General features: G+C 43.7%; 1 protein-coding gene across 1 annotated transcript in view; it reads left to right on the top strand.

Annotated features, from left to right (window-relative positions):
• LOC103636963 (uncharacterized) overlaps positions 1-6259 on the top strand; it is a 33154-nt gene extending 26895 nt beyond the window's left edge. Inside the window, exons 2-3 of the mRNA XM_035961969.1 lie at positions 2218-2494; positions 5960-6259. Coding sequence (XP_035817862.1) covers positions 2218-2494; positions 5960-6065 — 383 coding nt within the window. The 3' untranslated portion in view covers positions 6066-6259. The remainder of the gene's footprint in view (positions 1-2217; positions 2495-5959) is intronic.
• Positions 6260-13886: the final 7627 nt, after the last annotated feature.

Genomic DNA, 13886 nt, shown 5'->3' with positions numbered 1-13886 from the left:
ATGATGTTTCATACGCTGTTAAGCCCGCAACAGATGATGCCGAACCAATCGAATCATGGGATCCCTCTGAATCAACCAAGCACTAAAGTCAGTATGTGAAATAGAATTATCAACTGAGAGGCCAAAATGGCGTGGAGACCTGCCATATAGCACTTCAAATGGTGAGCGACCCAAAGAAGAGTGAAAACAATAGTTGTACGAGTACTCTGCCATAGACAACCACATGGACTACTTGGAAGGATATGCTTGAACAAAGATGCGTAAGAGTGTCTCTAAGCACTGTTGACCCTCTCGGTTTGACCATCCGTTTGTGGGTGGTATGAGGAGCTCATGAGAAGCCGTGTACCTGAGAATCTAAAAATTCTCTCCATAAGGTGCTCGTGAAAATGCGGTCATAATCTGATACAATAAATTGGGGCATGACATGCAGATGATAGATGTCAGACATTAAGACCTGAGCAACTATGAGGTCAGTAAAGGGATGACAAAAGCAATGAAGTGCCATACTTAGACAGACGATCCATCACAACTAGGATACAGTTGTAACTGCCTGATGGAGGTAATCCTTCAACAAAGTCAAGAGAGATGGTCTGCCATGCTTGAGTTGGCATCGATAATGGCTGGAGAAGGCCCGGGTGCCTTGAACGGTCTGGTTTGGCCTAATGGTACACGACACATGTGGCCATAAAGTGCTTCACAATATGTTTCATATTAGGCCAAAAGAACAGTTGTTTAATTCTGTTGTAGGTTAAAGGAAACCAGAAACGGTCCACCAAGGCACTGGAATGTAGAGCCCACATTACCTTGGACTACGTCGTAGCATTAGCACCCAACCAAACTCTGTTCTTGTACCGAATTATCCCATCCAACAAGGTATGAGGGTGTTCAGAAAGAGCCAAAGCAGTCAAGAGTTCCTCTGGATCAGCCTGATATCCATCCACTACTTCCTCTAACCATGCGGGGGTAGCCACTGACAAGGCAAATAAGGAAGCATCATCAGTAGATGGTCGTCTAGAGAAAGCATTAGCTGATGTATTTTCAACACCCTTTTTGTAGACAATGTGATAGTGCAACCTGTTGACACCTTTTTAGGGCGCCAAACACTCAACACGAACCAGCGGCGGTGCTCTCTACACAGGGGCGGACGGTCCGCGCGCAGGGGCCGGATGGTCCACGGCCTGGTGCGAGGCTAGGGTTCCTGCCTGGCGGCCGGACGGTCTGTGCCCTGGGGCCGGACGGTCCGCGCGTGCACAGGGGCGGCGGAAGATCGCCGACGACACCTGGATCTCGCTCCCGGGACGGACCCCGTCGGGGAGGAGAGATCCTAGGAGTTGCCTAGGCTCGGGCAGGCCGACCTAGACTTCTCTAATCGACGTAGAGTCGAAGAGAAGCGAAGAATTTGGGGATCGGAAGGCTAAACTAGAACTAGACTAGAACTACTCCTAGGAAATAAATGTGAAATATAAGTGTTTTTTATTTGATTGATGATTACAAATCGCACTACACCATGACACAATTTTAGCGTCAAACAACTGATGGTAAAAATAGACGTTTTACGACAGACAGTCTGTCACAAAATATTACCATCACACTATCTGTCGGTAGTTATTGGATTGGAGTCAACAAATCTGTCGGCAATAATGTCGAGCTATTGTGGCAGTCCATCTGTCGGTAAAACTGATTATGTGTGGCGCAAAGTCTGTCGGGAAAAAGTAGCATCAGATCGTTTGTCGGTAAATGGATGTCATGATCCTATAGCGAAAAAATAATTAACGAGCGTGAGTAGGAATCGAACTCGTGACCCTTTGCAAAAAGAGAAGACACATATCTAATAACTAGTGAGGATTGTTCACTCTATTCTCGGTATTATTCATTATAAAATTGTACACATTACTTATTGAAGGGCTACAACTCACATGCAATGTAACGACGTGAGCTCGCTGGATGTGGATTGAAAAAATGTGAACTCGTTTAATTTGTCGCTGGATTGAAAAAATGTGCAATCCGATCAGATGAAAATGCTATATCAACAGTGATATATCATCTTTAATTTTAATTACACCCGGAGAGATTTGCATGAACTTGTTTAATTTGTCGCTAGCTTACCGTTGCAGCTAGTCCCTAGTGGATCAGGCTGGCTGGATTTTAATTACACCCGGAACGATCAGGCTGGCTGGATTGAAATTTCGGCCTAGTGGCCCACTTCACTTTGCCCAGTGGCCCAGCCCAGCTTCCTTTTTCCCAATTCCCACCACGTGAGTAGAAGCTGCACAACCAACAGCAAACAGCGCAACGCCCAGAGGCACACGCGCGATACGAACCAGCAGGCAACCAACTGCCGAGGGAGAATCGGAGCCCTAGCTAGCGGAATAGGAGACGGCGGCGCGCTACCCTCCTCCATCTCTGGCGCCTCCTCCATCTCCGGTGCGGCGACATCGTCCCGCTCGGCCCCTCCTCCATCTCCGGCGCGGCGGCGCCAGCAGCCGGCGTGCAGGTATGGTCTCCAGTCTTCGGTCTCCATAATCCAGATTCAGAGCTTGTCCCTGTTTTCTCTGGTGTGCTCTGTTGTACTATAGCTTGTAGGTATGTGCGTATGGCTGTTGGCCTGTTACTGCCCATGTCCATGTTTGTTGGTTTTCAGTTTTACTTAGATGCTGAAAGCCTTAAACCTTCTAGTGATTATTTGCTTCATGTTGTAGTATGGCTATTGGCCTATTGCTGCCCATGTCCCTAGGCGTATCACCTTGATCTTATTCATCATTAGACGTATATCCATAGAAGTAGTAATATCAATTGATGTGGCAATGGGATTAACAGGTTCTGCATGGTCTTCCGTAATGAAGGAGCATCCCTGTATAAAATCATGTTCCTTCTCTCATGCCCATGAATTTAAAATAAATTTGTGCAATGACACTTGCTTTGAGGCTGAAATCAAATTTTATAACCCCAGTTTGGTCTACCTAGAATTTTACATATGAAGGATTCTGGGGAAATTCCATGAATTCAAAACTGTCACTAACTCTCAAAGATGCAGAACCCGATAGCATTACCAAATATTCTAACACAGACTTGATGCCTAGTAACAGAGAAACAATTTCCTTTAAATTCAGCATGTTTATGTGGCAAATAAAACCTTTTACCTCAAAAGAAATGTAACCAATTGCATTACCAAAAAACATCCCTTAACAAGAGATTTGGTAGGTTTACTCAAATGAATACAATGAAAACAAAATGCTTGGATCGGAAACTTGTAGAGTAACTATAGTAAACTTGTAGAGTAACTATAGGAGAACAACTTTTATTAAGTGTTGAAGCTCTAAATCTATATGGAATTGGTATAAAAAGGAGCCTAAAGATGCAGTGTTCAGTTTGGAAAATCAGACTTAAGATAAAAATTCAGTCCTGCTGATTTTTCAGTCTGAAGCAGATTTGGGATACTCCTTAAGGGCTGATCAATGTAGTTCTGGGCTATGAGTGCTGTACCAAAGTGGAAGCCCATACTTTGGTGTGCAAGTTGGATTAAGGGTAATGCCACTAAAACCAGTTGGAACTGACAGTAACAGTAGTTCAAAGATTCAATGTGCTAAATCTGAATTCAGACTTAGTCTTGTTTCAGCACACAGACATTGTGTGTTTGGCTCAACTTTGGAGCTCTCTAGTGCTTGATCCTTGGAGTATTAAGCCATATCTTTATAAGAAGAGTTAAAGAACATATATTAGTGTGCAAGTTTAATGTAGGGAGGTAGCTCTGACCCTATAAAAAAATGGGAGCAAAAGAAGGATGAATCTGGCTCTGCAGTCGAACTGAAGAAGTTCAGCGCATTTAGTGTAGTCTGAATTTTCAGACTCGAAATAGTATCTGGCAGAGACTGAATTTTAGTTTTAGTGATCAGTTTAGAGTCTTGGTGCAGCAAATTCTTGTGGTTTTGGACTGAGAATTTTGTAGCAAAATGGGAAAATAAAGAATAAATCAAATGAATTTACAGCTGTTGCAAGCCACATAAGAGGAATAAAAAATGAATTTGCAATCCGCATGACTCTGAGCTCTACATAAAACTGAAACATAAAAAATCAAATAGATAACACTTGCCTTTATTCAGATCATCCGTGTTTAAGTGCCCTCCTTGAGAAGCAACATATTGATCAAACTCTAGCTTGTTTGGATCTACTATCTCAACCTCTAGTGTATCTGACTGCTTTGATTTGGGATCCATGGTTTCTTATTGCATTACCTTCTTAGTCTCTGAACATGCCCCAACAAGTGGCCCTGATTGATTAACTGCAGCAACTCCTGAAACATCATGAACTGCACTAGCATTTAGAGGTTCTAGGTGCTAGGAGCCCCCAGGTTGTGTTCCATGCTCAACCACAATCAAAATTAACCCTGAAGTTCTGCAAGGTGTAGTTTCCTGTCTTGATTTCTTACTTTCGTAAGTAATGGATTTAAATTTGAACATTGTTACACTTACAGCAGATTGCAAAAATGTAGGAGTAATTTTGACACCTTCTGTAAAGAAGGTAACAGGGGCCAAAAGGAAAAATGACATCACTATAATGATAGAGAAGAGATTAAGGTTGTCCAAGGATTCCTGTGGAAAGAGAGCATATGAAGTGCATTAGGAATTAGAGATGGAAGTGGACAATTGCACATGGACATGACAGAAGTTCCTGTTGCAATAGCAAATATTATCTCAACCGACCCAACCACTAAGGTTGGAGATGTTCCTCTTGGAAGGGAGTTTACATAGGTTTTTGTGACTCGTGTGCTAAAAAGAGAAAGTACTCTACCACGGCCATACTTAGGTGTAGAGAGTATGGGGGATGCTCTTTTTATGCCCGTTGCATGGCCAACGAACAAGATAATAATACAACCTTGTATTTTATTTATGTAATTAATAGAACAAGCTTCTAATGTTCTGTATTTTTAGATGAGTTGTAACAAAAAATCAACATTGAACCAAGGTTCTACAGCAGCAGCAGGTAAATATTTTCTTCATATATAGTTGTGTATAAGTGTAGAGATGGATTAAAAACAGAGTGAATGGTACTATTGCATAACTGTGCATCTGAATCATTCTCTGATTTTGTAGACAATTCTTGTCTCTAATATGTAATTGTGTCTGCAATGGATCATCTGTATTCTATGAATTATGAAACATGTGCTTCCATATATTGTGAGGTTGCCAATGATGCCATTGTAGCCGAGTCATGTTTCTGTTTTTCACAATCCTTCTCCTGCTCCAGTTCTTCAGTACATCACTTCAGCTCAGTTCTGTTCAGTTCATTTCTGTTCAGTACATCATTTCTGCTCAGTTCTGTTCATCAGTACATCATTTCTGCTCAATTCTGTTTGATCAGTTCAGTTCTGCTCAGTTCTGTTCAGCCACACGGTTGATACATTTTCTTGTTACAAGCCATTTCACTGATGCATCACTTCAGCAATCAGGTAGTAGACATGAATCTGAAATATGAAATCTAAAATCTGTAATAGCTTCAGGAACTCGGTTGATACCAGGAATCTGAAATCTGTACACATAAATCATTCATTCACACATGTTGAAATAGCTTCAGGAACTACTCTATACAATATGTACAGTCACTTCCATGTTGAAAAAGCTTTAGGAACTACTCTATACAATCTCTGAAAAAACACTATGAAATAATTTCTTGAAGGCCACCAGCTTGAAGGCACCCGGCTTGAACCATCACATCTTCTACGACGATGCAAGCGAGATCATTTGTTGGATCAGAGATCAATGACTGAGATTGTATATGTGCACTATATATGTGCACCTCTCCATCATTTGCATTGGATATTTCCCTTCTTTGTAATCATGTGCATTCATTACATAAATACATGTATTAATAGACCTTTATTGCACTTTCAGTTTATATTTTCTGTTGGGAGTTTATAGACCTACTGATACAATAATTGACATATTATCAAATTATGTTGTAGGAAGAGGAGGTGGAAGCAAGGATCAGATTGCTTGAAGTGTGAAAAAATGATTACTCGCATGCATGCTAGCTGTTGGCGTAACATCCAGCCGATGGAGAGATTTTAGTTTGCTAGATGTATATTTATACTTCTGCATGTAATAGAAATGAAAGATCACTTCAAAAATTTAGGAAATTCGTGTATGCTACTATTTTTATATGTTCATCACTGGAATCGTGTTCTAAACAAATATATGTTGGAATTCAAAGTCAAAGATTGATCTCTTTCTTTTACTAATCAAATTTCATATATTCTGAGTTACATATTATTCAAGTTGTCATGCAATGTGCATCATAATCGGTTTATTATTTGTTTCATTAGCATATATTTGTATGCATGGATTCTTTTTTTTTTAAACTGCACATAGGGAATAACATCAGACAATCTGTCGGCATATAGACTTTTAGCGACACACAAGCCGTCGACACAAGAATATGTCGGCAAAAGTCTGTCTGACGGCAAAGATATGTCTGTCGGCAAAAACATAAACATTGCCGACAGATAGTATGTCGGTACATCTATGTCTGCCGGTAAAGCGTATTGCCGACAGGACTTTCGCCGACACACATTATCTGTCGTTAAAACTCTTTACCGACGGACTGTGCGACGTTATTCAGGTGTTTTACCATCAGACAGTCCGTGGGCAATAATGTGTCATGGTGTAGTGTCGGACGTATACCTCTCTATTTATAGAGGAGGGGGGTTGAACCCTTTACAAACTAATTTCCGAGCTTATCCCGAGATTCTCGCCAACAAACATAGCAAGAAACTCGGAACCCTAATCTATTCTACGCTTGTGCGGACCGTCCGGCCCACAGGCGCGGACCATCCGGACCGCGGACCGTCCGGCCTCAGGGCCGGACCGTCCGCCGCTCATTTTGGTTCCAAACATATGCCCCCTGCCTTTTGGTGGAGCTGAGCGAACCAAAAGCAACTAACTCGATGTGATCACATCAGTTTTCTTAGGCATCTTCACACTTACTAAGAAGATACGCAGTGGCCTTAGTCCCGATGGTTGACTCAACGGACATGACCCCTTTAGCTTTGATCGAACTGCTAGTCCCAATACCGTCGAGCCCCATACTGGTCCTGACCAATTTGTCACCTTGCTTTCCTAATTTTCTAAGTGTTCTGGCGTAGCTTCGTAGTCGACCAGATCTTCTCCTTGCAGGTCGTCTTCCTCCATGGGTGTTGGTACGTCGTTGCAGGTGTCATGGTGTATTGAGGATGAGTCAGCCTCAGGGGTCGGACAGTCCACGCCCTGTACGGTTGGTCCGGTCTTTATAGCCGGACTGTCTGCCATACCTGCAAAGAGCTGCACAGTTGTTGTTTTATTTTCTGTCTTTGTGGCCGTTTGATTTTCCACAACGACCTTTGGTCTCTATCTCTTTTGTGGCGGTGGATACTGCGGATGTGTCATTGAATATTTTTTCCGCCTCCTTCTCCTGATTCTTCTTTCCTCTAAGGCGCTGTAATTTTCACTTTTGCGATTGTGTCAATCCCGATGGGCACCATCAGGGCATGGAGTATTTTGGATCTACTGTTTTGTTGACAGTCGTACCTTCTTTTTTGTTTGTGTTGGCCGATTCACCAAAAATCATCGGCCCTTCGTTATTTTGTTGTACGACGACATCTGTCGTTCCTATTTTAATGCTGTCTCCTTTTTTCGTACTGTTGGAGGTTGTAGCTGTATGCCCCCCTGCCGGATTAGTCAGCCTTTGGGGCCGAGTTGTTCGACAATCTTGTTGGGCATGTGCTCGTGGACCAGATTGAGGGGCTCCCAATCGATCTTGTACTGGAGATGTCAACCTATTGAATACAGATGTTTGAGGTGCCCCCCAAGCGGGGTACTGTGGCATCCCAAATGGATATGGTGGCATGCTCCACATTTGATTTGGGACATATGGTGGAGGTATGTATGTGTATGGATATGGCATAGGTGGATATGGTGGTGGAGGTGTCCATGTAGGTACGTTAGGTCTTAGTTGAACATTATGACCTCCCGTCCTTTCCGATTGGTGTGGTGGTCCAATCGGCCTAACCTGCTGTCGCACCTGGGTGGGTAAGCGAGGTCGCTTTGGTGGCCGGTCGCTGGAGCCAGCCTTCTTTTTCACATATTTAGACAATAATTGATCAAAAGTCGGGCTATATTTTACCAACTGACCAGTTGCCTTGAACGTGTTAGTTTTCCACGTACCTATTTCTAGACGTCGTGGTTTGAAGGTATGTGGTCGCCGCGGCTCTTCGGCGTTGCCGGACCGTCCGCTGGAACGCTCCGGACCGTCCGCTGATGTTACGAACCGTCCTCGCTTGGGCACCGGACCGTCCGCGATGCGTAGTATGGGTTCTTGCGCATATCCCCTTGTCTGCGCTTGCCCCCCAGTGCCGGAGTTTTTGATGGTCACTTTCAGTGTCTCTTCTCCATCAGGAGTCTTCTTGGCCACCACTTTCCTGCAAGAGATTTTGTTGTTTCCATCGGCCTCCCGTGAGTTGCTGATGATGACTTCTTTGTCTTTGCCCTTATCGGCTGTGCTAGGCCGAATTAGGACCCTTTTGCCCTTGAAGTCGATCATATTCATTGGAAAGGGCTCCGTGTCTTCCTGAAATTTCAATCGTCCCTCGTTAATGGCCGATTGGATTTGTCGTCGGAACATATTACAATCATTAGTGGCATGGGAAAATGAGTTGTGCCACTTGCAGTATGCGCAACGCTTTAGTTCGTCGGCAGGTGGAACGATATAATCAATTTTAATGTTACCATTTTTTAGTAATTCATCGAATATCTTATCACATTTGCCAACATTAAATGTAAACTTAATCTCCTCCTGCCGTTTCTTTTGAACTGGCTGCAAGGAGGAGCAAGCCGAAGATTTGGCCTGCTCAGGCCAAACTATTTCGGCAGTGTAAATTTCCTTTGGTTCACCGTCCGAACTACTTTGATTGTGTTCTACTATATGGACATTATGATGAACCGTTTTGACTAGTTCTTTGCTTCGGCTTTCACAAGCTGAAGCTTTCTGATGTAATTATGCTAGCGTAAAGAACTGGATGCCTTCTAATTTCTCTTTTAAATAATAGTGCAATCCATCAAAGGCTATTCCCGCTAGATGTTTATCTGTTAAATGAATTTGAAAGCATCGGTTTCTCGTATCTCGGAATCTCTGGATGTAATAACTAACCGATTCATCCTTTTCTTGTCGTAGGGCTACTAAGTCTACTAAATCTAGCTCATAATCGCCAGAGAAGAAATGTTCATGAAATTTTTGTTCTAAATCTCCCCACGACAAAATGGAAATAGGAGGGAGCGTGGCATACCATGTGAATGCAGTCCCTGTTAAAGATAATGAAAATAAACGTACACGGAATGCTTCGGTGTCGGCCAATTCTCCTAACTGTGCTAAGAACTGGTCTATGTGCTCACGCGTGCTCTTTCCTTGGTCACCCGAAAACTTTGCGAATTCGGGTATTTTGGTCCCCTGTGGGTATGGGAGACGGTCAAACTGGCTATCATAAGGTCTCCGATATGACTGCACCCCGGGGACTATACTAACTCCGAGCTTATCTCGGAACGCCCCAGCTATTTCCCCTCTCACTATATTGATGGCAGCCGGTGGGAGACCATCGACTCTTTGGTCCAATATGGGTGAGTTTGTTTGGATGTTGGTGTGTTGTTTTCCTCCCCATTGGTTTGGGTTTTGCGGCGCGTTAATACATGCCCTATGAGGATCATAGGACTGGCCATTCTTTTCTGACCTTCTAGGGGTCGAAAAGTACTCACTCTCACGGGTTTGGTAGATTATATTATGGTGCTGGTGTGTCATATGGTGACATGGGGAGTCTAGCTGGGACGGATACGGAGTTGGATATCCATCCTCTTCAAAAAACTTTGTGCCGGACCGTCCGGTTAAATACGCGGACCGTCCGGCTCCGTGCACGGACTGTCCGGCTATGTGGCCGGACCGTCCGACATTATATTCAGACTGTCTTGCGTCATACGCGGACGGTCCGAATGGGTTATCTAGGGTTTGCACGGTATGTGGTGGCTTGGGTGCAGACCTCGGTAATTCGCTTCTAAAAATGGGATCGACCGCCGTTGTTGGGGGCCTTCGGCTTCCGAAGGTCCTCAAAAACATGATTTGACAATGTTTTCCAAGTGAAATATGTGAGCAGGTATCTTCGGAATCGGATCATGAGTATACAAGAGCTCAGTCAGGACGAAGCCTGAACGAGACAAAAGATGATTATGACGAAGGTCTAGATGATCACGAAGCTGTGCGCAGGAAAGCTTCGGCATGATAGCAGAAAAGGGGAACCGACTTAAAGATGAAAAGGCAAATTAGACCTCGAAGAATTACTATAGAGTTATTAGCAAATGTAAAGGGCATGGATGTAATTGTACATGGGCTGTGTCCCTTGCCTATAAATAGATGAACAGTATTCTCGTACTGTTCACGCTGACTTGGCATTCGCTTTTTGCATCACGCCTGTACCTTTACTTTCCGTCAAACCGAAGGTACATTTATAATTTGTTATTCTGGATATGGTAATGCAAATAAAAATAAGTTGATGATAATGTTTATATTATTTTTCGTATTTCGTATATGAATTCTTCCTTATCATTTATTATGCTTACGAAGGTTTTTTCCTTCACTACCTTCGTCCGGAATTCATTATATCCGAAGGGACATAATGTCTTGAAGGACAAAGGACTTTAATATTTAACACTTTTTTATATTGCCTTGTTCTTAACCGAAGCATTTGAGAACAAGTCCCCAACATTGGCGCCCACCTCCGGTGAACTCACTTCCACTTTTTGAGTTTCGAACACCTTCAGCAAGCATAGACCTTCGTCATGCCGCCGAAGAAAGCTTCAGCAATAGGGGCTGTAGCTCTGCAAGCGCTGGACCCCAACCAGGAGACCCTCTCTCTTCGGGAGGCCCGAAGCCAGAAGAGGAAGGACACCAGTCCAACGCCTCAGGAGGACGAATTAGATCAAGAAATCAGAGATATGGAAATGCTCCATCAACAGGTGCAAAGGAAGAAGGAAAAGATGGCTAGGCTAGCTGACCTGCAAAGGCAGATAGACGAAGCCTCTGAAAAAGTTCTCCATCTTACTCAAGATGAGCAGAACCGAAGGCCTCCGCACAGAGAGCTTCATCAGGAGGGCTTCTTCAACGAAGATGACTGGTATGAGAATTTCCATCATGGAAATTTTGCTTTTGATGATGCTTCTCCTCTGTCAGCTGAACTGCAGGCTACACCCTGGCCTCCGTCCTACAAGCCACCTCAACTACCCATGTACGACGGCCACTCAGATCCGAAGCAGTTCTGATGAGTTACGAAGCAACAATATCTTCATATGGTGGCAATACTGCAGTCATGGCGAAATCTTTCGTCATGGCAGTCAGGAGTGTTGCACAAACCTGGTACTCCTCCCTTCGGCCAGGAACAATCACATCATGGCAGAAGCTGAAGGATATGCTGATCACCAGTTTTCAAGGATTTCAAACGAAGTCGGTCACTGCTCAAGCCTTATTCCAGTGCACCCAGGATCATGAGGAATATCTTCAGGCGTATGTTCGAAGATTCTTACGCCTGAGGGCACAAGCGCCAACTGTGCCCAATGAAATTGTCATTGAGGCCATGATCATGGGGCTTTGGCCGGGACCTTCAGCCCAGTACTTTGCCAGGAAACCCCCTCAGACTCTGGAGAAGTTGCTTCAGAAGATGGATGAATACATCCGCGCCGACAATGACTTTCGACAGAGAAGGGAGGAAGCCTACAGATTCTCCGAAATAGTCAGGGGCTTCGGAGGGAGGTTTCATCCTAGACATGTCAGATCGATTCATTCCACCCAGAATGATGACAGGGGAAGCCAGTAGCAGAGGCCGCAATATTCCTCCTAGGCTTCCCAGGCTTCGGGGCAGCAGTAGAGTTATCCTCGGCCTCCAGCTCCAAGGGGCAGAGGTGCCAGGGGCTTCGGAGGAAGATTTGGGGATTAGCCAAGGAAAATCTATTGCTTATTCTGTGGTGAAGACAAGGGCCACACCACCAGGATGTGCCATGTCACCATCCAGAAACAAAAAGAAATAGCAGAAGCTGCAGCCCAACAGACTCAGCCGAAGCAAGTCATGCATACTGCTTCGTACCACTCGCCCTATATTCCAGAGTATGTGGGTAACCACCCTGCAGCTTCTGTTGCTTCGGCAAGTCAATCTCAGGCATCTTGGCAACAGCTTCCACCTCCACCACCAATGCAACGAGGCCAGCAGCCAGAAGGGAGTCAGCATACTCAACACCAACGAGACTTCAGAGAGGAGTCCGAAGCTCGCACAGTCAATAGTACTGTGCCAGAATCGAAGCACATTTATTGACAAATATCCTACCTCCACAACAGTTTTTGCATTCAATATCATTCTTTTTAATAAGGAACAATTTTTGAAAGTTTAAATGTTTTCGTTGTCGTTTTCAATTTCTTGTAATAGCTTCGACTTTGCTATAGTACAAGTATACCTTCTCCACAGTATAACGGAGTCCAAAAATGTTGTCGAAGCATAAGAACCTATGGTTATGGGGTGAATCTTCGAAATAACAAAAAGTCGTTCCTAAGGGAGCACAGCGTAAGTTTTATGCTCAAAAGTCGTTCCGAAGGGAATGCAGAGCTTACAGCGAAAAATAAACGCTGATTCCGCTGAAAGTAAAAGGCGAAGAAGCTCCTAAGGGAGGCTTACAGCGAAAAATAAACGCTGATTCCACTGAAAGTAAAAGGCGAAGAAGCTCCTAAGGGACGCTTACAGCGAAAAATAAACGTTGATTCCGCTGAAAGTAAAAGGCGAAGAAGCTCCTAAGGGAGGCTTACAGCGAAAAATAAACGCTGATTCCGCTGAAGTAAAAGGCGAAGAAGCTCCTAAGCGAGGCTTGCAGTGAAAAAACGTCAATCTTCGGCAAATATCATTTTGCATAACATCACATCATTACATCATTTGCATAGCATAACATCATACATCATATTGCATCAACAATGCAAAAAGGGGGTCAGTATTGATATTCGAAGATTGTTTCGAAGAAATAGTGACAGGGCACAAAAATAGCTATTGAGGAATTAAACCTTCGTCAAACTCTGAAATGAAAAGATCTATTGATTATTGATTTTACGAGGATTGGTTACTGATTTTATGAGAACACGGATATTATTTACGAAGCATGAAAAGAAGGGAAGGTGTTTTTTCGCCGAAGGCTCAAAAACGGTATGTATATGAAGTTTCATGCATCGTAAAGAATAGAACCATAAATAGCTAATATATTACATTCAAAGTTACAAAATATTACACATGTTTCTCAACAAGCATTACATTCTAAATGTTTTTACAACAGCATTTAATCTTCCCTTAGAACTACTTTTGCAGCTTCGTTTAGTAGCTGATCAACAACTTTATCCATGATGGCTTCGGCCATTTTCCTAATTTCGTCGTCCCCCTTCGCGTGGGGGTCCACAGATGGCTCGGCAGGTTCTGAGGGAGGAGAAGATACGACTATATTACTATTACAAACCGTAAACAAGTTCAAAATCAAAAAATTACAACAAAGAGCCAAAGACCACTAGTCAATACCTATTTGCCCTTCGAGCTCCACACTTTTCTCAGCGGCCTCTGCTACTTTTCTAGCGTCATGAATGCCTTTTTCGCTTTTTCGTATAATTTCTTGGGCCATTTCCCGGCCACCATTGCCCCAAATGTCAGTGAAATATTTTCCACCGACCAGGATCGCTTCGGCCGAGGGGTCTTTTATATCTTCAGAGGATAAGGCGGCTTCGGATTGTGCCAAGAATTTCACATGGTCACAGCCTTTCCTCTCCAAAATGGTAGCAATCCCCCTGGCACTCGAAAA

The sequence above is a fragment of the Zea mays genome, chromosome 8 (assembly GCF_902167145.1).
Source record: "Zea mays cultivar B73 chromosome 8, Zm-B73-REFERENCE-NAM-5.0, whole genome shotgun sequence".
Taxonomy (NCBI): domain Eukaryota; kingdom Viridiplantae; phylum Streptophyta; class Magnoliopsida; order Poales; family Poaceae; genus Zea; species Zea mays.
The sequence above is the reverse complement of the archived record's forward strand: the minus strand, read 5'-3'. Positions and strand labels throughout refer to the sequence as shown.